The sequence below is a fragment of the Dermacentor andersoni genome, chromosome 11 (genome assembly GCF_023375885.2).
Source record: "Dermacentor andersoni chromosome 11, qqDerAnde1_hic_scaffold, whole genome shotgun sequence".
Taxonomy (NCBI): Eukaryota; Metazoa; Arthropoda; class Arachnida; order Ixodida; family Ixodidae; genus Dermacentor; species Dermacentor andersoni.
Genome location: NC_092824.1, coordinates 123,612,991 through 123,635,771, shown reverse-complemented (window position 1 = coordinate 123,635,771; position 22,781 = coordinate 123,612,991). Strand labels below are relative to the sequence as shown.

At 45.0% G+C, this 22,781-nt stretch overlaps 1 protein-coding gene across 8 annotated transcripts in view; it reads left to right on the top strand.

The window, feature by feature from the left end:
* LOC126539643 (BBSome complex member BBS2-like) overlaps positions 1–19,908 on the top strand; it is a 211,532-nt gene extending 191,624 nt beyond the window's left edge. For 5 of the 8 annotated variants that reach the window (XM_055075573.2, XM_055075571.2, XM_055075572.2 and 2 more), the window contains one exon: positions 19,388–19,908. In XM_055075573.2, the coding sequence (XP_054931548.1) occupies positions 19,388–19,750 (363 nt within the window). In that variant the 3' untranslated portion in view covers positions 19,751–19,908. Of the gene's footprint in view, positions 1–12,520; positions 12,641–19,387 lie in introns of those variants that run through there. The other 3 variants (XM_055075574.2, XM_055075570.2, XM_055075575.2) reach the window with 3 other exon arrangements.
* The last annotated feature ends 2,873 nt before the right edge of the window (positions 19,909–22,781 follow it).

The window sequence follows — 22,781 nt, the reverse complement described above, 5'->3', positions numbered from 1 at the left end:
ACAGGCCAGTGATGATGTGTGGTGTTTTGTGGCGCAAGGGCCAGGTTTGGCCAAAGAGCGCCATGACACGTGGTAATGTTGACGATGAATTATGGAAGATGTGACTTGGCTGTAAAGTGGCCTAAAATTAGTCGCTGTAAAGTGCGTAAAATCTACGTGCTATAAAATTATGGCGATGAATAATGACGAATACTATGAACATTAAAATCCATCGTAGAAGAATGATGTAAAATCAAGCGCATAAACGCTATATGTAATAAAGTTATAGCAATGACTAGTGAGTACTACTAAGAACACAAAAGATACGTTGTGATAGAATGATGCTATTTAAAAATACATGAAGGTAAACGTTTGCAAGAAGCACTACTGCCTAAGAGAGCCCTTGGAACAGAAGGGCCTGAAGGCATGTGCTATACAAAAAAATTTTATTGCAGCAGCATCCTCTGGAAAGAGGATGTGCTACAAATTCGTAGGGCTAACAACATGTAAGACAACATCGTTTAGGAAATTTAGGACTGCTCTGGTGTCAAACAACGGTTCGTTACTAAGAAACATTACAGGATGAAGGGGGATGTACTGCCGGTATGCTAGCGGAAAGTGTTTCTTTCTTTCTGTTTCGGCTTCCCGACACTCCAGGAGAGCGTGGAGGACGGTGAGCCTTTCACCACATCTACCGCAGGATGGTGGTTCATTTCCAGTTAGCAGAAAACTGTGTGTGACATATGTGTGTCCTATTCTGAGACGACAGAATAGGACTTCTGTTCGTCGTGTTTTTGATGCGGGGGGCCAATAACCCAGTTTTGGCTTAATCAAGTGAAGCTTATTATTTGTTTCAGCATCCCATAAGCGCTGCCAGTGGCTTCTGAGTTTCTTTCGGATGAAAGGTTTTAGATCTAAGGCAGGTAGTGCAGTGGTAGGATGGATATCTTGTGATGCAATTGATGTGGCTATTTGGTCAGCCAGCATATTACCCTCAATGCCCCTATGTCCAGGTACCCAACATATTATGATTTGCTGCTGGGACATGTACGATGTGCAAATGACAGAATAAAGCTCGGTAAGGACAGGGTTTCGATGATTTCGGAGGAACATTAGGGCTTTTACGACGCTTAGAGAGTCCGTGTATATAATGGCTTTGTGCAACTTTGCTTTCTTGATTTGTTTAACAGCACATAGAATTGCATAAGCTTCCGCAGTGAATATGCTTGTTTCCGGATGCAGTCCGCCGGACTGGGAGAAGGATGGTCCGATTGCAGCATAAAACACGCCGGCATGCGACTTAGAAGCGTCAGTGTAAAATTCTATGCACGAGTATTTAGATTGAAGTTCCAAGAAATGCATTCGAATATGTGCTTCTGGAGCGTGTTTCGTCACCTCTACGAATGATATATCGCATTCTATGGGCTTCCACTGCCATGGTGGCAATGGCTTAGCTGGGGTCATCAGGTTTTGCTGTAGAATTGGTACTTGCATATTCTCAGCAAGCTTTCTAATGCGCAGAGAGAATGGTTCTGTAGTTGCAGGTCGGTTATTAAAAAGCATTGCAGATGCCACGTCGTTTATGCTTACATAAGAGGGATGGTCGCGGTTTGCGTTCACTTTTAGAAAGTACATGAAACTGGAGTATGACCTTTGAAGATGAAGCGACCACTCATTAGATTCAACGTAGAGACTTTCTACAGGACTTGTCCTGAAGGCACCGGTCGCCAAGCGGATACCTAAGTGGTGAACAGGGTCAAGCATCTTCAAAGAACTTGGGCTGGCAGATTGATATACTATGGCCCCATAATCTAACCGTGTGCGTATAAGGCTTTTGTACAGGTTCATCAAACACTTCCTGTCGCTGCCCCATGTTGTATGTGATAAAACTTTAAGAAGGTTCATTGTTTTCAGACATTTCTGTTTTAGGTGCTTTAAGTGTGGAATGAAAGTCAGTTTTGAATCTAATATGATTCCTAAAAATTTGTGTTGTTTGACAACTGGTATGTGCTCTCCATGTAGTTCTACACTGGGCTCTGCAAATAATCCTCTTTTTTGTGTGAAAAGGACACATGAGCTTTTAACAGGATTCAGTTTAAAGCCGTTTTCTTCTGCCCATTTACATACTTTGTTCAAGCCAAGCTGGACATGTCGCTCACAAATAGAAAGGTTACATGACTTGAAGCCTAATTGAACGTCATCGACGTATACCGAATAAAACATGCTCTGCGGTATAGATAAGCGCAAGGAATTCATTTTGATTATAAAAAGGGTACAGCTTAATACCCCTCCTTGCGGCACACCAGTTTCTTGTGTAAATGGCCTGGATAGAGCGTTGCCCACCCTAACGCGAAATGTGCGGTTTGATAGGTAACTTTCAATTACATTAAGCATATTCCCTCGAATACCCATTTCTGAGAGGTCTTGCAAAATCCCGTATCTCCAAGTCGTGTCATATGCCTTTTCCATGTCTAAGAAAACAGAAAGAAAAAACTGCTTATGGATAAAGGCGTCGCGAATGCCTGCCTCAATGCGCACGAGCTGGTCAGTAGTCGACCTACCCTCTCTGAAGCCGCATTGATAAGGGTCGAGCATTTTATTGGATTCAAGGAAATGTAAAAGACGACGATTTATCATTTTCTCGAAGAGTTTGCATAAGCAACTTGTGAGTGCTATTGGACGGTAACTTGAAACGTCGGATGGGTCCTTGCCTTGTTTCAAGACCGGTACTACGATAGCTTCTTTCCAGGAGGATGGGAGGTATCCAGCAGCCCAAATAGAGTTAAAGAGTGCCAGAAGTGTCATTTGTGTATCAGTGTGTAGGTTTTTAATCATGTCATACATGATTCTGTCAACTCCAGGTGCAGAGTTCATACACGAGCTCAACGCAGCTCTAAGCTCGGCAATATTGAAAGGGCAGTTGTACGGTAGATTAGGTCTGCATTTGCGGTTTATTGACCTAAGTTCTGCTATTTGCTTATATTTAAGGAATGTTTGTGAATAGTTTATAGAACTTGATATACGCGCAAAGTGTAATCCAAGTGCATCGGCCTGGTTTTCCAAGGTATTTCCTCGCTCATCAATCAAAGGTAATGGGTTGATCTGCTGCCCTTTTAGCCTTCTCAGACCATCCCATACTTTAGCCTCCTGGGTATAGGAAGTTATGCCTGAGAGAAACCTCTCCCAGCTTGCTCTTCTAGCCTGCCGTCTCGTGCGCCGTCCTTGCGACTTGATATGTTTAAATGCAATGTAATTTTCCGCCGTAGGGTATTGGCGCAATCTGCCCCATGCCTTATTTTGTCTTTTCCGTGCATCTCTGCAGTCTTCATTCCACCAGGGAACACGTTTCTTAGATGAGTGACCATTTGTTTGTGGAATGAACGTTTCAGCTGCATCAATAATAAAAGCGGTAAAATATGCTACAGCATCATCTATGCTAAAATCGCGTATAAAATCTTGTGATAAGTAAGTACATTCCTTAAAACGCTTCCAGTCCGCGGAGTCAAGTTTCCAGCGAGGTACCTGTGGACGAGTGTCGGGTCGTGTTAGTAAGCTTAAAGTTATAGGAAAGTGATCACTCCCAAACGGATTTTCTATGACATTCCATTCTAAGTAGGAAAAAAGTATGGAAGATCCAAGCGCTAAATCTATCGAGGAGTATGAATTATGCGCAATATTATAGTAGGTGGGTTTTTTCCTATTAAATAGGCATACACTGGACGTGACAAGAAAGGATTCAATCAGTCGTCCCCTCAAGTCAGTCCTGGAATCTCCCCAGAGACTGTTATGAGCATTGAAGTCCCCAACAATAAGAAACGGATCAGGAAGTTGATTAATAAGTTCGTAGAATTCTATTTTGCTCAGATGGTAGTTTGGAGGTATGTAGATGGAGCAGACGGCTATTAACTTATTAAAAAGAATTGCGCGAACCGCCACTGCCTCGAGGGACGTCCGAAGCGGCAAGTGTCGGCAAGCAACAGTCTTATTGACAACTATGGCCACACCGCCGGATGAGGTGTTGACCTCGTCACGATCTTTACGAAAAATATTATGTGACCGGAGAAAATTCGTCTGTGTCGCTTTTAAGTGCGTTTCCTGTACACACAGTACTTTCGGATTAAGTTTGTGTAGAAGTTCGGTTACGTCGTCAAGATTTTGGATGAGACCTCTCACATTCCATTGTATAATTTGTGTATCCATTTTGGAAGTAAATATATGCTGTGTGTACGGAAACGGAAGGGATGCCTTAAATTACAGAGCCCTTTCGAGGCCCTGTAATAGGGGTTTTGCTCTTTCTGAAGCGTTCGAGCGAGTGTCGACGCTCCTTAGGCGTTTGGTGCGCCTTGAGGACAGGTGTAGTGTCCATTGCCTCGTGTGAGACGCCGGACAAGCGCTCTTGCGAGCGCGAGGTTTTCCGAGAGAGTCCTGCCCTAGAAGGCAAGACCCCTGCGCCCACCAGCCCGGAGGTCGATGGGGATCCCTGAGGGATTTGGCTGCGATGGCCGTTGCCAGCGCTGCAAGGAGCTTCGGAGGTTGGGGCGGCCTCGGCTGCGCCCACTTTCGGGGTCGATGGCCCCGTCTGCTGGGTTGGCGGAGCAGCGCTAGCTGCAACCGCCGTGGGGGCAGATGGCGTAGCTGCCGACTCACTGCTTGTGGGTCGGACAGCCGCCGGAGGCCGTTGTGACGCTGCCCCCTGACGCGCCACATCGGCAAAGGTTTTCTTGGGCAGGTACGATACCCGCCTACGTGCCTCCTTGAAACTTATATTTTCCTTCACTTTAATTGTTACAATTTCCTTTTCTTTCTTCCAGGATGGGCACGACCGCGAGTACGCGGCGTGCTCCCCATCACAGTTTACACAGTGGAGAGCATTCTCACAAGCTTCAGATGTGTGTTCGTAGGCACTACATTTAGCACAAGTTTGGCGGCCTCGGCAGCTCTGCGAGCTGTGGCCAAAGCGCTGGCATTTGAAACAACGGAGTGGGTTGGGCACGTACGGCCTAACACGGAGCTTGATGTACCCGGCCTCGATTGATTCGGGCAAGATACTTGATCCAAAAGTAATTATTAGGTGCTTTGTCTGAATCTCTTTACCATCCCGCCTAATCTTAATTCTTCTGACATTGATCACATTTTGTTCGCTGAAGCCTTCCAGGAGTTCCGCTTCAGTCAGCTCAAGCAAATCATCATCTGACACAACACCACGGGTGGTGTTCATTGTACGGTGCGGGGTTACTGTTATGGGGGTCTCTCCAAATGACACTAGTTGCGGTAGTTTCTCATATTGTTTTACATCGCGGAGCTCCAAGAGGAGGTCGCCGCTTGCCATCCTCGAGACCTTGTATCCTGGACCAAAAACATCAGTCAGGGACTTTGAAACAAGGAATGGTGAAATGTTTCGCACTGCTTTGTTTGGCTTTTCGGAATGAATAACGTGGAAGCGGGGAAAATTCTGGGTTTGGCGTCCGAAAAACTTGAAGACATCTTCGGTGCGCCCTCGTTTCTGAGGGCGATCAGCAAGGGAGGGGAAAGAAGTTTCCATGAAAAATTTATATATTCGGCAACAGCGCCGACCGCCCACCACGGAGCCCAACGAGGGGACGCGGCAGAGCTTGCATACAAGTCTGCACGACCGCCAGTCGTACGCCGTCACTATAACCGAATATGGTGTACCCAAGGTTGGATAGCCACACAGGGTTAACCCTTGCCGCCGAGAAGAAGGAAGTGAATAGAAGAGAGAAGGAGACAGGAAAGGTGGAAAGTAAGGGAAAGACGAAGGTTGTAGGAAGAGAGAGACAGGAAAAGGCGACTGCCGATTTCCTCCAGGTGGGTCAGTCTGGAGGTGCCGTCTATGTGAAGCCGAGGCCGAAGAGGTGTGTTGCCTCCGCCGGGGGGCCTTAAAGGTCCAGACACCCAGCATCGGCTCAACCCCCAGGATCCCCTTTTCCCCAGACACGGCTAAGCCGAGCACGGCTAGACGCGGGAGGGTCCAACCCTTGTGTGCTCGGGTACGTGGTGTCGCAACACACCAAACGCCTGCTTACGCAGACGCCCCTGCGGGGGTACAGGCCAGTAAATATAACATTGGTGCTACATGGAATGGAAATGCAAGTCATAAAATTAGAGATGTCAAAATGGGTGGAAGCAAATGATGTACTGGGGGAACTACAGAATAGGTTCATACAGGCAGCCACTTAAAATATAATATTTTTGTTCTAGCTCAGGGCATAGAGATTTCAGTAGCTCAGAATAGCAAGTTTTGGGTATGGGCTAATTAGCTCAGAATAGACCTTTATGGGTGGCATTTCTAGATATTAAGGGAGCCTATGACAACGTAGAGAGGGAGTTGTTATGGGATATTCTCAAGCACGAAGGCATAGATGATGATTTCGTGGAGCTGCTGATGAATATATATAGAGACAATCGAGTAAACATTTTATGGGAAGGCCGAAAGTGTAATGAAGTAGTGGAGCATAACTGCAAGTCGGCCTAGTTGGAACAGATTCATCTTAAAACGTTTTGTGCACAAACAAACAGGGACGAAGAAGGGACGTCCTTGTGTTGCCCCTATTCTTCGTCCCTGTTTATTTGCGCACAAAAAGTTTTAAGATGAAGTAGTGGAAATTCACCAAGGACTGAAGCAAGGATGCACTCTGTCTGCATTGTTGTTCCATGCTGTATGTTATGGGACAGAAAGACGAGTGGAAAACAGTGAATTTGGGTTTGATTTATCCTGCATGTGTAATGGACAAATGGTACAACAGAAGGTCCTCGGATTGGTGTGTGTGGACGATACACTGCTACTAGCGAACAAAGCAAGAGACCCACAGACACTTGTGTATATGTGTGGCAATGCAACAACAAATCTAGGCCTTAAGGTTAGCACAGAGAAATCAAGAATTATTATCTTCAATGAATAGACGAGTAATTAATTACGTGGTGTCCATTCAACAGCAAGTCATACACAGTCAAGCAATATGAATACATTAGCGTATACATAAAGGAAGGAAAGAATTATTCAGGCACCCACCAAGATAATCTGAAAATAAAAGGGAAGTGAAATGTGGCAATAGTCAAACACAGAGCACTTTAATATGAGGTGGTGCGTGGAATCTGGAAAGGAGTCATGATGTCAGCCCTAATGTTCGCGAATGCCATTCTGTGCTTAAAATCGAACATCTTGTCGGATTGGAAGTTAAACGAAGATCGGTAGGCCGGTTGGCTTAGTGAGCCTACGGTAAAACCACAAATGAGGTAGTGCAGGGTGACATGGGATGCGCCTCTTTTGAAGTCAGAGGAGCGCAGAGCAAAATAAGTTTTGAAGAAAGACTCGGGAACATGGATAAAAATAAATATGTGGCTAAAGTGCACAAGTATCTGTACCTGGAAAGCGTGGACACAGAATGGAGAAAGAGGTCAAGAAAGTTGGCAACCATGTAAAGGGTAATTGAAAGTGTAGCTAGACAACCAGGAGTCATCAGAAAGTGAGAATGGAAACAAAAAGGATCATGGAGACTTACAAGAATGGTAAGAAAAAAATTAGAAGGGAAAATCTGTACAATAACACAAAAAGCAGTGCATTGCTATTTGAGGCTCGGGCTGGTTGCCTAAGGACAAACACATACTGAAGCAAATATTCGCAAGAAGGTGAGCATGTATATGCTGGAGCAAAAATCCAGTACCACTCAGCACATCCTAATCGAGTGTGAAGGGATTCATCCAGTTGGACCCGTAGGTAACATACACCTTCCAGAAGTGCTTGGATATAAAGTGGAAAGGAGCATCAAACAGTTATCAGTTAAGATAAGCAAGAGACATTTAGAGTATTGGAGAGAAAAATGCAGGGAAGAGATTGATACGACTGGATCCTTTACAGGCATAGGTAGCAGTACAAGTAAATAGAGAAGTCTTGAGGAAGAGAAAAAGATTAAAGAGACATATAGAAAAATACTAGAATCAAAGGCATGTGCAGCATACCTGAGTAACTCAAGCAGGCTAGATGACTATTCGTCGCCGTGCCGTTCCAAAGGGGATGCCGTTAAATCATCACCATCATCAATGCGGTGTGAGTAATCAGCGAAGTGAACACGAGATGGCAGCGCTGGAGCTTGCGACACTGTGATGTTTGTCGCGTATGAACTAACTTTTCCAGTGCTCCGTGGTGGCGACGAAAACATAAGTTTTTTGCGCATGCTTTGAGCTTGCTTCTGTATTTTTTATTTGCAGATTTTTTTAGCCTTTAAATAGTAATTTGCTAGTTTCCTTCTTTTTTTCTTCTTTTCTCGTGCGCGCAGATGTGTTTCATGTATATTTGGTTTTGGAGGATAGTCAGAGCGTCCTCTCATGCCACATTTCTCAACACGTGCAATTGTGTGGGACGTTAAGTCTTTATAGCCTTTAAATAGTAGTTTGGAAGTGACAAGACCATTAGCTATTAATGGTTTTCAATGCTATATTGTTGTGAGCAACATAACCTCGTTATCGGGAATACAGGGCCTAAGTGTGATGGGTAGACCACACAGGAAGTAGGAAACCAGAAATCGACCATAGATTACTATGTGATGACAGAAGCAATTTATAAGTTGAGAGAGATGGTCACGAGGAAGGGTATAGCCGCATAGGGAGTGACCATAAACGCATCATTTTGAAAATGGTAAATGTAGTTGGGAAAAAGAGCAAGGAGAGAAGAATGCCCAATCTAAATTTGAACGCCGAACAAATAACAAATATAGTCACAAGAGTCAAGGAAGAACTTGGCAAATGGCCAAGCAAAGAGTGAGAATATTGTAAGCCTCTAAATGCAATTATGAAAGGAATACAGAAAGAGAAGCAACATGTTTGTTGGAAAGGAGAAAGGAAACCAAAAAGCTGGTGGAACAGGGAGATATGAGAAGCGATCACCGAATGATAGAAAGCATCACGAGAGTACAGGCAGGCAAAAAATGTGCAGTTGCCACAGAATGAAGCAACCAGAAAATGGGAAATATACTGAAAGAAAAAAATCTATGGTTCAAATACAGGTTTAAACAAAGATAAAAGGTGAAAGTGAACGTTGGTTGTCAGAAATACATGAGGAAAAGAAGGCCGCACAGGAAGTCTGGAACAATACAAATACATATCCTAGAAGAAGATGGAAACAAAGCGGAAGGGGACACGGCATTAAATTACATCCGTAAAATAATAGCCTAATCTTTCCACGGCAATGACGAGGTTGTATTCGAGGAAAAAAAGAACATGAAAGACAACCAGATGGGAAAAGGAGCTGGTGCTCACAAACTTCAACTGGAACAAAGTCGAAGAGAAAATTCCTAGGCACACAGTCACAGGGCTAGATGAGGTTCCCATTGGGCTGATTAATGAACTAGGACGAAAAAGTAAGGAAGCTGTGTTAAAAGCAGCAGAAAAAAAAACTTAAAAGATCGACGAATACCAGACAGTTCGTGACAAAGCAGAATGAACTTAATTTATAAAGCTAAGAGGGAGAAAGATTGAATTCACTCGCATTAGTATATACAGTTAAGCAATGCAGGCGATTAAATTAAAACTGCATGGGCAGAACATAATGACATACTGGCTGTATTGCTTTGTCGCGCCGTTCTGCGCATGGTTGGTGTGCTAATGTATGGCTATAATACTTGCTATGCTTTCTGAAAATAAAATAAACTGTTAGCGCTCTGTTCTCTCTTTTGTCCCCTCTGCTGTCCTTGCGCTGTTATTCAAACTTTAAAGCATGTTTTACCAACAAGCCCAATCCTACACCCCTCTATATTGAGAGAACTTCAGAATGGCTTCAGAATTGGTGGAAATCTGGATGACAACTTATTTGTTCTTACTCAGCGTATTGAAATATCCAGAGAAGAAGGGAGACTGTTACATGTGACTTTTTTAGACATTACAGGAGTGCATGACAATGTAGACCGCAACATTTTGTGGGATATTCTGGAAGGGGAAGACTTAGGAAACGACTGTATACAGCTTTTGAGGGAGGTTTACGTAGAAAATACCATTTTCGTTGAATAGAAAGGGATGATGAGCGAGGAGCACGTTGATATCAACAAGGGACTCAGGCAGGGGTGCCCTTTATCCACACTGCTGTTTATGATGTACATGGTGAAAATGTAGAGAGCACTATAAGGAAGTATCATCATCATCATCATCATCATCATCAGCCTGGTTACGTCCACTGCAGGGCAAAGGCCTCTCCCATACTTCTCCAACAACCCCGGTCATGTACTAATTATGGCCATGTCGTCCCTGCAAAGTTCTTAATCTCATCCGCCCACCTAACTTTCTGCCGCCCCCTGCTACGCTTCCCTTCCCTTGGAATCCAGTCCGTAACCCTTAATGACCATCGGTTATCTTCACTCCTCATTGCATGTCCTGCCCATGCCCATTTCTTTTTCTTGATTTCAACTAAGATGTCATTAACTCGCGTTTGTTCCCTCACCCAATTTGCTCTTGTCTTATCCCTTAACGTTACACCCATCATTCTTCTTTCCGTAGCTCGTTGCGTCGTCCTCCATTTAAGTAGAACCCTTTTCGTAAGCTTCCAGGTTTCTGCCCCGAAGGTGAGCACTGGTAAGACACAGCTATTATACACTTTTCTCTTGAGGGATAATGGCAACCTGCTGTTCATGATCTGAGAATGCCTGCCAAATGCATAAGGAAGTAATACCGGGTTTAATCTCTCGTACAAATGGGCGGGTACAGTAGTAAAGCAGCAGCGTCCAGGTTTAACGCCCGTTCAGAACATCATCCCGTTTATCTCATACTCGCCCCTTGGCGACGATAAAAGTGCCGGACGACGGCGATGAGCAGCTCATTCTTCCCCCATGCCGTAACACTTTGTAACGCACTCCCAGATGACATTGTGCACTCCCGCAAAACATTTCACGAAAAACTAAACGATTTTGATAATGCCAACATAACCACATGAATACCACATCTATTTATTTATCGCCTTGTTGGTACTGTGTATATGTTCCGTTTTCTTCTTTTATGATTTTTTTTTTGTACCTATTACAACCAATGTGCACTTCATTATGTAACTTTCTTATGAAGCTGTTAGACTTTGATGCATGCCCCCCCTTATGTAATGCCTTCGGGCCCTTAAGGTTGAATAAATGAAATGAAATTTTATTCAGAGGATATTGTGTTGCTAGCTAACAAGCAAAGTGATTTGCAATGTCTGGCTAATATCTGTGGACAGGAAGGCGAGAATTCAGGTTTGAAATTTAGCATTAAGAAATCAGGTGTTATGGTATTCAGTGAAACAGTGAACAGACAGTGGCAATACAGGGCCAGGAACTACCTCGGGTAAACGAATATACATATCTTGGTATATGGATAAACGAAGGCAATAGATATATGGAAACACAGGAAAAAATAATAACAGTAAAGGGGAAGAGAAATGCAGCCATAATGAAACACAGAGCACTATGAGGATGCAATAGGTGCGAGGTGCTCTGGGGTATGTGGAAAGATGTAATGGTTCCAGGACTTGCATTTGGAAATGCTGTTGTTTGCTTGAAGTGAGGGGTACAATCAGGACACGATGGCAACCAGAGGTCAGCGGGACGCCTCGCATTGGGCGCTCACAGGAAGACTACAAATGATGCTATGCAGGGTGATATGACGACGGTAGTTGTTGTAGTACAAGTTCTGAAGTAAGGGAAGCTCAGAGTAAAATTGATTATGAAGAGCAACTGAGGAATATAGAAGAAAGTAAATGGGCTGGGAGAGTGTTCAGATATTTGCACAGGAAGAAATCATGAGCCATTCCACTCTGTGAAGGTGGATGACCAGCAAAGCTTTAACACATGACACAGAAGTGACATAGAATTTTGAACAAAGGTAAGAACATATTTATTGTCCTGATCGGTGATCACCGTGACGATAGGTATGCATACACATTCTCGTATCACATCTGTTATTAAATGCGTCTGTTACGTAAGACAATGCCCCCTTAAGGAACGGTTCATAGTATGTACCACCGTAATAGTAGTAGTAAAAAAAGCTTTATTATACACAGAAACCAGATGCGCTCCTACCACAGTTCCCCAGAGGAAGTAGGGGGTGGGTGGGGGAGGGGTGAAAAACGGAGTTTGTCCGGCAGGGTGGTGCCCCTATTTCAAGGCCCCACTGGCATGGACCATCCATACAGCTCGTTGGATGGGTCGTAGCTGATCTTCTAGGGCTGAGCTAGACAGCAGCGCTTCCCATTCGTTCCATGTGCCGCTTGTTTTGTGTGCTTCTCTGTGTTCTGCACTTCCTACGTGGTGTCAAAGAGTGTTGGTGTTGCCACACACCACGGGCACATGTTTCTGTATATCATGGGGTAGATCAGGTGGAGAGTGCAGGCAACACGGTTGCCTCCGCAGCGCTGAGTTTGCCGTGCGGTGGTGGATAGATTTTTCTATTTTTCTCTATAGTACTTTAGAATTGTTGTGTAGCAAGGGTCTAAGGGTGTAGGCTCTTCTATTGCAGAGTCCAGGTTGGCTCAGTGATTTGTAAAGCCTCAAGCTGCATTGTCCGCATGCAGGTTCCTGGTGACGCCCTTGTGCCCCACTGCCCAGGTCACAGTTTGGATGTATTCAACCATCGGGTCCAATCCAGTCCCAACCAGTACTCGGAGCGCCTGTGCTCAAATTTTCCCCCTTAGGTAGTTTCTGCAAACTTTTTGTGAGTCAGTGATTATTGTTAATGGAGTTTTTCACATCCAGCCCTCTTTTATTGCGAGGGCAATTGCAACCTCCTCCGCTTCTGTTGTAGAAGTGCAATCTATTGTGCAGGCTGTAATTTTCCCTCCGCGGTCCGTGGAGCAATAATTACCGCACTCCTTGCATCTGTCTGATAGGCACAGCATCAGTGAATCTCGCCGTATTCATACATTTTGTCCTTTTGTCTATGCATTATGCCCCAGCATTTCTTCTCCCAGCAAGCAGCATCCATGTTCTTAGGTACTGGGGACAGTGGCACAGCCAGAAATTTCGTTCGGAAGGGGGGGCTCACGTTGTAGCTCGGCCTCCTCCTTATAGAATTTGTCGAGGGATCAAATACATGAATAATAACTGCATTGCCATTGCCAAAGATGCTGCAAACAAATTCTTGAATGCTAGGCACTGTCAAGACAAGTGAAATATGTATTTTTTTCATAAAGGAATATACTCGTATGTCTCAAAAATTGTGCCCAAAATAACTGATATGAATGCTTCCAATTTTTCTGTCTATTTAATAAGTTAAGAAAATATCACACGAACTTTAGAACTATATCAGTATGAACTCAGCAAAGCAGTGCATGCCACTGGCATGAAAAATGTAGAGGCCACGAAATGAACAAGATGAGGACAAATATTTTAATAAAACTTTGTCATTCAAGAACTTTGTTTGTATTTTTGTAAATATGTAACGGCCTGGAAAAATCTCAATGACACTGTCCTTTGTTCCAATGTATTGCGCAGGAGCAGCTGTCACCTGTCGTGTATTGTAATTGCACCGAAATTACAGTCACAACAGAGAGCACATATAAAAAGCAGTTCTGCAAAATATATGAGGGCGAGTCAAATGAAAGTGAGTCAATGCGAATATATGACAAATGGGGTACTTTATTTAAAAGCAGTTTCCATGAGAATTTAAACGTTTGTCCCACTGACTAACGTGTCGCGTGATTCCCGTTTCATAAAGATCCTTGGGTTGCTGCTTCTAAAACTCTGTGACTCTTTCACGTCATCGTCCAACATGAGTCTGGTTCCCTTGAGGTGTTTTGAAACTGCCCCAAAATGTGGAAGTCCCAAGGCGACAGGTATGGGCTGTATGGCGGCTGTTGCAGTGTTTCCCACTTGGAACTTTGCCGGTTTTGTGTTAACCACACCAGCGACGTGGGGCGGGGCATTGTCGTGGAGCAAGATGACCCAATTCCTCAATTTTCCACGTCGTTTGTTCTTGATCACGACATGCAGCCAATCCGACGTTTCACAATATCGGAAACGATTGATAGTCTCTTTAGGTTTAGGAAATTCGATCAGTATTGGCCCCTAATGATAGAAAAAAAAGTTGACAACACCTTTCTGGCAGAAATGACGGCCTTTGCTTTCTTTGGGGGTAGTGAATTCAAATGTTTCCACTGTAAGCTTTGCCGTCGTGTTTCAGGCTCGTAGTAGTGGCACCATGATTCATCCCCGGTCACAATTGCAGACAAGAAGTCGTCACCCTCATTGTGATATTGGACTAGATGAGTCAAAGCAGCGCCGAACCTTTCCGTCGTCTGGCGCTGGTTCAAAATCTTGGGCATTCATTACGCACACAAGAGCCAATAACCGAGATGCCATGAATCATGCTGTGACCCGAACCATGACTGATGTTCACACAACCTGCTAATTCATCGATGCTTATCCCCCGTTCTTGTCTAATCAGCTCATCAACCTTTAAAATTGTATTGGGGGTCATTGCGCATTGGCTTTGGCCCAGTCTTGGATTGTCTTTGCAACTTTCACATCCTTCTTTGAACCGTTTGCTCCAACGCTTCACAGTGGCTAACGAAATGCAATGTTCAACATACACGGCAGCCACACGGCGATAATTTCTTTTTGGGAAGCACCTTCAGCTGTCAAAAACCTCACAACCCCACGCTGTTCAACTTTTGGAGTGTCCATTATGTCACACAACCATGTTCAACTGTGTATGAGAGCATTATAGAACCTTTATCCTAACACCTGCGTGTCACTTTTGTAAATGAGAGATGCCTGTGTGCTACGTGCATGCCTCGCAGATAATGAACAGGACCATTATTGCGTGGGGTGGGTTGGCTCACTTTCCTTGACTCGCCATCATACATTATAAATGCGAAGACACAGTGGAATATACAAACATGTAGATATAGCTTCATAAAGGGCAAAGAAATGTCACTGGAAACAAAGTTCGCTGCATGTATACGCAAAACCTCGCAACAAGATATTTAAATATACATGTAAGTCTCCAATAAATCAACATGTCTAAGAAAAGATCAGTGTATGTAATGTGTCAAACAAGGCAAACAAACATGTCGCGCAACCACAGATTCACAGATCACAGCAGCCCCTCCCTCCACTCCCACTTATGTATCATGCGCAACAGGAGGCAACGCGCTTCCTCCCCACTTTTCTCCCTCGCGCACACAAGACTGAGCTACCATCGTCGGCTCACCCATGCCACGCCCCCCCCTCTTACGCTTTCACGCACACATACAGCATGCGGCGTGCGGTCACAATGTTATCGCCCTTCGACTTTATACAGAACATGATGGTGAAGGCGATTACAGGAATGCATATAATTGCTACCGCAACAACTTTATAAAAGTACCCGGCAACTGAAGCATCCTGTGGCCCATTATTACTTTCCGCAATAAAAGGAGTAATAAAATTGAACTTTCACCATGCGACAATTTGCGGCACTACAACAATGTCTTTTTTTCTTTTTTCATTTGTGGGGCAGGGGCACGGAAATAAAAAACGCAAAGGAAAGCATGTTGGCCACAATCGAATGCCTACTTTGGGCACATAATGTGGCTACCGAAGGAATATAGAAGAAAACATAAGACGTTTGGTCCACAGAGAACCATATGCATACTGCTTGATATCCTAAACTGGCGAGACAAAATTTTCCGGAGAGGTTGCGCTCAAGCGAACTCGTTGCAACCTGTCGAGTCCCCACAGTGATGGCGGCGAGCGACCATTGTTTCTTTTTCTCGCCTGCTAGCTAGAAAGCGTCCAAAACATTGCCAGGTAAAAATCTACTCGGCCAGAGAAAAACGAACGCGCATCGAAGTGCACCGCGCGGTGGTCGGGGCAACACGAGAAAAGTGCATGCGCTCTGGCTGGCTCGGGCAGCCCTTGTGTAGCGAGGGCTCAATGTGGCCTCGCGAATAAAAGTTAAAGTTGAAAGATAAATAAGAATGCAGTTAGCTTTGCTGGCTTTAGTGTCTTGACATGAATGCTTTGGCGCAGGTGAAAAAAAAGACGTTGACTTTACTTTCTGTGACACGACGGCACAAATGATCCACCACAACGTTTGGACTCATCGGACTTTGCTGCGTGCTTTGTCAGCTTGTCTGATAGTGTGTTGATTTGGCTTAAATGTCTCCTCGTACGGTCTGATGTACAACTTTAGAAAAGTGAATTCACCTTTGGCGTCAAATGTTTTAAGAACATTAAACCTACAATGTTCCGGAATTGAAAATCTAAAGGACGACATTGGAAATGACAATGCACCTTTCGCATCAAAGGTTTCTGAGAACTTAATACCCATAAAGTTTTGTGAAATCGAAATTAATGAGCTCCATAGATTCCACGGCCTTCGCAAGATGCCATGACTTGCCCGCTCATCATCGAAACACACCCTGAAACTTCATGCTCGAATGGGCCTCTTTGTGTTATGCAACTCCAGGTGCATGGGCATTGCCATGAAATCGAGCCAGAGTTCACAATGTTCACACTGAAATGTCTTTTCGAGCATAAGAAAGACATTCTAGATAAAATCCAGCATGATTTCCGGCGCCAGGGGTTGTTTTAGTCCGCGGTACAGCATGAAAAAATTTCGGGGGGGGGGGCAGGCTACGCCCCTGAATGGGGATACCGTGTACCATTTTCCGAACGCAATGGGTACCGTAAATAAAAAAATGGCTGTGGCTTAGCTAAGGTTAAGCCCAGGATGCGAAGCATACTACCCTTTATTTTAGTTGTTGAACCACTGTTTAGCCTGGTGAACTGCTGTTGCTTGGCTATATTTGGTTCGGCTAGACGAAGAAACAACTCATGCGTTACTCTGCTTCGCCTTCAAGAGTGGAACGCGACAGCGTTCCCGTCGACCCGCCAAGGGGTGTAAGACAATGGGCTACGGCGCAGCGACTACGCGCCCCGCATTGGACGCGGTGAGCGTCGAGCAACGCAGCGTTCGGCGCGGCAACGAAATGTGCGCCTGAGCAAGCGACGCACGCCTGAGCCTTAGAAACAGCTCGTTTCTAAGGCAACACCGCATTCACTAGAGGCGCTTTTGTACCGCTTTGAAGCATCGTACTCGTGGCTCAGTGGTAGCGTCTCCGTCTCACACTCCGGAGACGCTGGTTCGATTCCCACCCAGCCCATCTTGCAAGAGTTGAGCCAAAGCCACCTAGAAAATCAGTCTCTGTAGCACGCCGCAACCTTCGCTTCTCATTCCAACGAGCAGCTCTGTCTCCAGGAGGCATCTCACCTCGTGAGTGTCTAGCAGAGGCAAGCGCAGCTGCTTATATACCGCCGCGACGCCGCGAGCGACGGCGCGAGTTGGAGCCCCGTTTCTCCTCTGTCGTGACGTCACGGTGTCACGTGGTATTGAAGGCGACACCGCCGCGCCTGAGGAGCTGGGTTGAGCTCTCGTAATATGCTTCGCATAAAACAAATTAACACAGCCTCCCCATTATGACGACAGTAGAAAAATGAAATTAACATTGTAATGATGATTGGCAACGGAGCCAGCTGTGGAAGACGACGATGCTGCTCGAGCCATTGTTGATGACGATAGTTGTTGTTGATGATAATAGTTTCCCCTTGCCAATGAATGGCTCATACCCCCTTAAGTAATGAGTGGCAACAGAGCCAGCTGTGGAAGGGGACGATGATGACTAACGCCTCAGCAGTGGCATGAGCGCGTTCGCACGGTTTCATCGAGGGGCACCAACGTCAAAAAGTACCTGGCCACAAGGAACACAACAGTCTACACAGATGCTGCAGTATACGCCAAGCAAAGAGGAACAAACATAGTAAAGACAGCTGCGATAGTAATAAGCCCGGACTACAAAGAGATCAGCAGTGCGTCAATGAAGGGCTGCTCGGTAACGGAAGCTGAGGAAATAGCTGTAGCTCTAGCGGCAGTGGAGGGCTACCGATCCGAAAGGTCTTTAACAATACTCACCGACTCGCAAGCCACGTGTCGGAATTACATGAACGGCAGAACAGGACGCAGAGCGCTTCACATCCTCCGCTTCTGCAGGGTTAACAACAAAGTCAGGCATACGATTTTCTGGGTACTGGGACATGCTGGAATAGAAGGGAACCTAAGGGCAGACAATGTAGCTCGAGAGCACACAAACAGAGCGGCCACAAACACCGACCCTGAGGAACCCATACCAGTCAACCCAAGCTAGTCTGACATTCTGAATTACTATAAGGGGGGTCCCAATCAAATAACCTCCACCCCACAACAGCTTAAATCACCATGAAGCAACCTCTTGGAGGAGGCTGCAAACAGGAACATACCCAAATCTAAACACACTAATCAAGATGTTTCCCACCCAGTATAGAGACATTTGCCCCTGGTGCGGCGCCAAGCCCACCTTATATCACATTACATGGGGATGCATTCACAATCAACAAATCTTTCAAATAAAAGACCCGAGTGCGGAGCAAGGGAGAGGGTGCTCTCCAGCAGCGACCCGAAAGTCCAGCATGGACTAGTAAGGCACGCTTACCGAGTAGCCACCCTCAGTGGTGCCCTGGAATAGGGGCGTCGACCCTGCGCAGATGGGGAAGAAGACCACGAAGACGGCTGACCTCATCTGCCACCGCTAATTTCTAACCAATTAGAGCAAATGAAGTTTTTCCTCCTCCTCCTCGAGGGTTGTTTGCAGACGACGGAAATGCCTTAGCCATATACAGATTCACTGTAAAACATTGATTCACAGTGGACAAAAAAAATAGGAAGCTTACCAGCAAGCATGCGACCAGTGTGGTGAGCAACATGGCAACAAAGAATGTCAAGCGGAAAGTCAGAGAGGCCGAGATAATCTCACGGGAGGCAGCAATGGGAAAGAAGCCTGCTATGAGTAATTACTTAAAAGGAAAAAACGAAATCGGGAAAGAAACAATTTATCATAACTCAAATGAAGCTAATTATTTTTCGAAGCGAGATCTGGGGAGGTGTTCTGCAAGAGTCCACTTAGTGGACATGTCCATTTCGTCTGCTGCTGAAGTGCTGATTGGCTGTGGCGCCTGGCTGCTGCGGACGCACAGCGCAGCCCAGCCAATCAGTACTTCAACTGCTTCAACAGCAGACGAAATGAACATGTCCGCTAGGTGGACCCTTACAGAATACCTCCCCAGGATGCCTTAGAACATGCATTTATAAAGTGAGATACAACAAGAAAGAAGAAGTGTGTGCTTGTTGCGGTAAAGCTCGGGAAATGACAGAGCGTGTTTTATTAGAACGTTAAGATATCTGCCCAGCAGTTGATTCGTTGCTGCATAAGCTTTTATTCGGAAATGTCTGTGAATCTCTTGTTGTCTGCTAGTAGCACTACATGTCCTCCGCACACATCAACCCCTGAACCTTCCGTTGCACCTGTTGCCCATTACGGATCGATCAAGACCGATTTCCTGACAAAGTGCCATATCCGACGCAGCGACGGGATGCGCCGCTGGTACCAGGAGCTGCAAACACTGAACCGAGAGCTGGTCAGCGACCACCGGGTGCGCTGCCAGAGCCACGAGGAGCTGTCGCGCTGCGTGCGCATGCTGAACCGGGGCATCGAGCGGGCCGCCGCTCTAAGGGCGGGCCGCCACAAGGCCACCACTGTGGCTGCCTGCCGACAGGCATTGGCACCACCCGCCGATGGCGACGCGCTGCTGCAAGCACTAAGGGGAAGCTGAGCAATAGCTGGCAAAGCAGACGACTCTCAGCATTAAATAAATCGAGCTGTCCCCAATCCTGGAAAAAATTCCTGATGATGTGTGGTATGGCCAGGTGTGACCAAAGAGCACCATGACACAAGACAATGTGTTGTCAATTAATTCTGAATGAAATGGAAAAATTGAGTGCTAATGGTTGGAGTAACATTGGTGTAAAATGTATAGCTAATAAAATAATGACAATGACTAGTGTGGCTATGACAAATAGAATTTCATTAAAGGGGCTGACAACCAATTTTCATGGAACCTATTTCTTTAATGCAATGGAAAGCTTACCAGCCAAAGTGTCTAATCATGAAGTGGTAACACAGAAAACACCATGGAACATCTTTTATCAGAATTTTTCGATGTGCAGTAAGGATGTAGTCATTCACTGGAAGCATGCTGAAAATGTCGATAGGTGAGCATAATAGCAATTATACACCGGCATTGGTGGGAGGCAGACAAGTGCAACCGTAACTGTGAGAAAGTATTGTTTTGTTTATCAAGTCGATGTTTCTGCGATTCATGTTTTCTCGCGTTAAAGTAGGTATTTCTGCGATAGCACCTATGGGTCTTCATGTTTTCCTGTCCAATTGCTTTGGTATTTAACAAGTCTAAACGAAAGTTACCAGATCGAAAACAAATGACGCTTTTACACGTGATACACAGTTCAGCATGCTGCCATAGCCACGCATGCGCTTTTGATTTCCAAAGCATAGAATAAAGCGCAAGTGTCTAGTAATATAGCAACTGCAATGTTAAGCAATAATTACGCTGCAATTAATAACAGCCGACTTACATACAGTAATCTCATAGACTACATTTGACGTACTAAGATTTCACCGCCAGGCCTCACCACTTACTGGTCTTTAAGACTTTCTTTGCCAATTTAAAATTATAATTCCTACTTAAATTGCGAGGAGCATGCTGGATTCTATCACTATAAATCATGGCCATTTCATTTTCCCACAGTTGCAACAGTGCTCCAAAAGTGCCCTTAAAGGAATGAAGGGGGCTAGTTGGTGAACGTTCATGGTTATATTGCGCTCAGTTTTACATAGACAATATTAAGGAAGGACAGGACGTGGACGGACGTAGCGCAAGTTCGTCCACGTCCTGTCCTTCCTTAATATCGTCTGTGTAAAACTGAGCGCAATATAACCATGCCCTTAAAGGCAGGCACTGATAGGCACATGCTACAAATATTCTGGTCAAATGATTTCCAGGATGTTTGTTTCTAAATAGCTTAAAACAGTTTTCAATTTAAGAAGCAGTTCCTTACTCAGCCAAAATGCTGGGTGCAGAGGGGATGTGTTCATGATATGTGGAAGACAAAAACTTTATCCTCCCTGTTTCTATAGCAAGACAATGAAGAAGAACATGAACAACTGTTAAGAGTATTGCCCCACTTATTACATGTCGGAGGATTGCTTCCCGTCAAAAAGTAAGCGCGAGTACCGTAAGTGTGTCCTATTCTTAATCTGCAAACAATCACTTCCTTGTATCATGCTGCTTTCTCAAACATCCAGGGCCCTAGTTTAGTTTTTATATACCTGTGTATCCCACTGTTTCTGCCAGTGCTTCGGTGTCGCTAAAAGCTACTGTGGTAGCATTGTCGTCAGCAGCTTCATTGCCTTTTGTGCCACTGCAGCCAGGTATCCAGCATAGTATGATGACTTGTTTACTCATATAAGCTGAGCACAATACATATAGCTCATTAAAGACCATGTTTTTATGCTTTTGTACACTTATCATGGCTCGGGCTACACTCAATGAATCTATGAACACAATAGCCCTAGTGAGATTCGGTTGCTTGATGTGCTTAACTGCAGAGAGTATCGCGTATGCTTCCGCCATAAAAATACATGTACGCGGATTGAATGTGCTGTGCGTTAAAAATCATGGTCCTAGAGCGTAAGCAACACCACCAGGAGACTTTGAAGCATTGATCTGAAGTTCAGCACATAAATAAGTTCAAGAAAATGTGAATATATCTGTGCCTCAGGTGTTTGTTTTAATATTTCTATGAAAGAGAAGTCACACTGGATAGTCTGCCACTTTCAAGGCGGTGGAAGCCATTAGGACATTCCCTAGAAGAGGGACACCTGTTTCTTCTGGCAGTGCTTCCAACCGGAGGGACAGAGGAGTGGCTGGGCGGTTACGGAACAGCCTGGCCGTGGACAAGTCACGAATAATTGGATGGCATGGATGATGAACATGCGATTTCAGCTTCAGGGCATAGGAGAAACTTAAATATGTCCTTTGAAGATGTAGAGACCATCCATTGGATTCAACGTACGGGCTTTCTACAGGACTAGTCTTGAACACACCTGTAGCAAGACATATCCAAGTGGTGGACAGAATCCAGCATCTTCAAAACACTATAGGTAGCTGTTTTCCATTAAGGTCAATAATGGGATCTAGTATTATACCTCCCTTGTGCGAGAGGAGGATGCACATACATTTCTGAGGGTTTAGTTTAAAACCATTGTCTTCAGCCAACTTGGACAATTTATTCAAGCTGAGCTGTACTTTTTTTTTTATTATTGAGATAATCACTGAATCACTGATCACTTATTGTGACAATGTTTGACAGTGACCTACGTTGTTATGTTCGACGTTCACCGGGGCCCCCCTTATAAAATGCCCCTTCCACGGGTCTTTAAGGGCCAATAAATGATGATGATGACAAAGACTGGCCTTTAAGGCATAATTTTTTATGTGTATATGTATATATGTGCTGTGAGGCCTGTGTTATGTATGAATTGAAGCAGCGTTTTGTGAAATCTCTTACGTATCCAGCAGTCATAGCTGGTTGTGATACCATAGCAGAGACCAGCTTGCAGTAGAAAACGTAAGCGTTTCGATTGTAAGCCTAGATATGTCCATACTGGGCAGTACCCATCTGCCTCCATCACTGGGGTGGAGCAGTATGGTCACATAGCACCCAATGGTAAATGCGACCAGTTCCATGTTGAGATCACAGCCGGTGTAAGAGCCACCCTGGCCCAAAGCCTACTAAGCACAACTTCCTCCGCCCTTGTATGAGCCGGGGGTTGTGTCCTCGGAGCCTGGCATTACACAGAGGGTTGCTCTCTAGCCTATGCCGCCAGTGTGTCTTCTAGT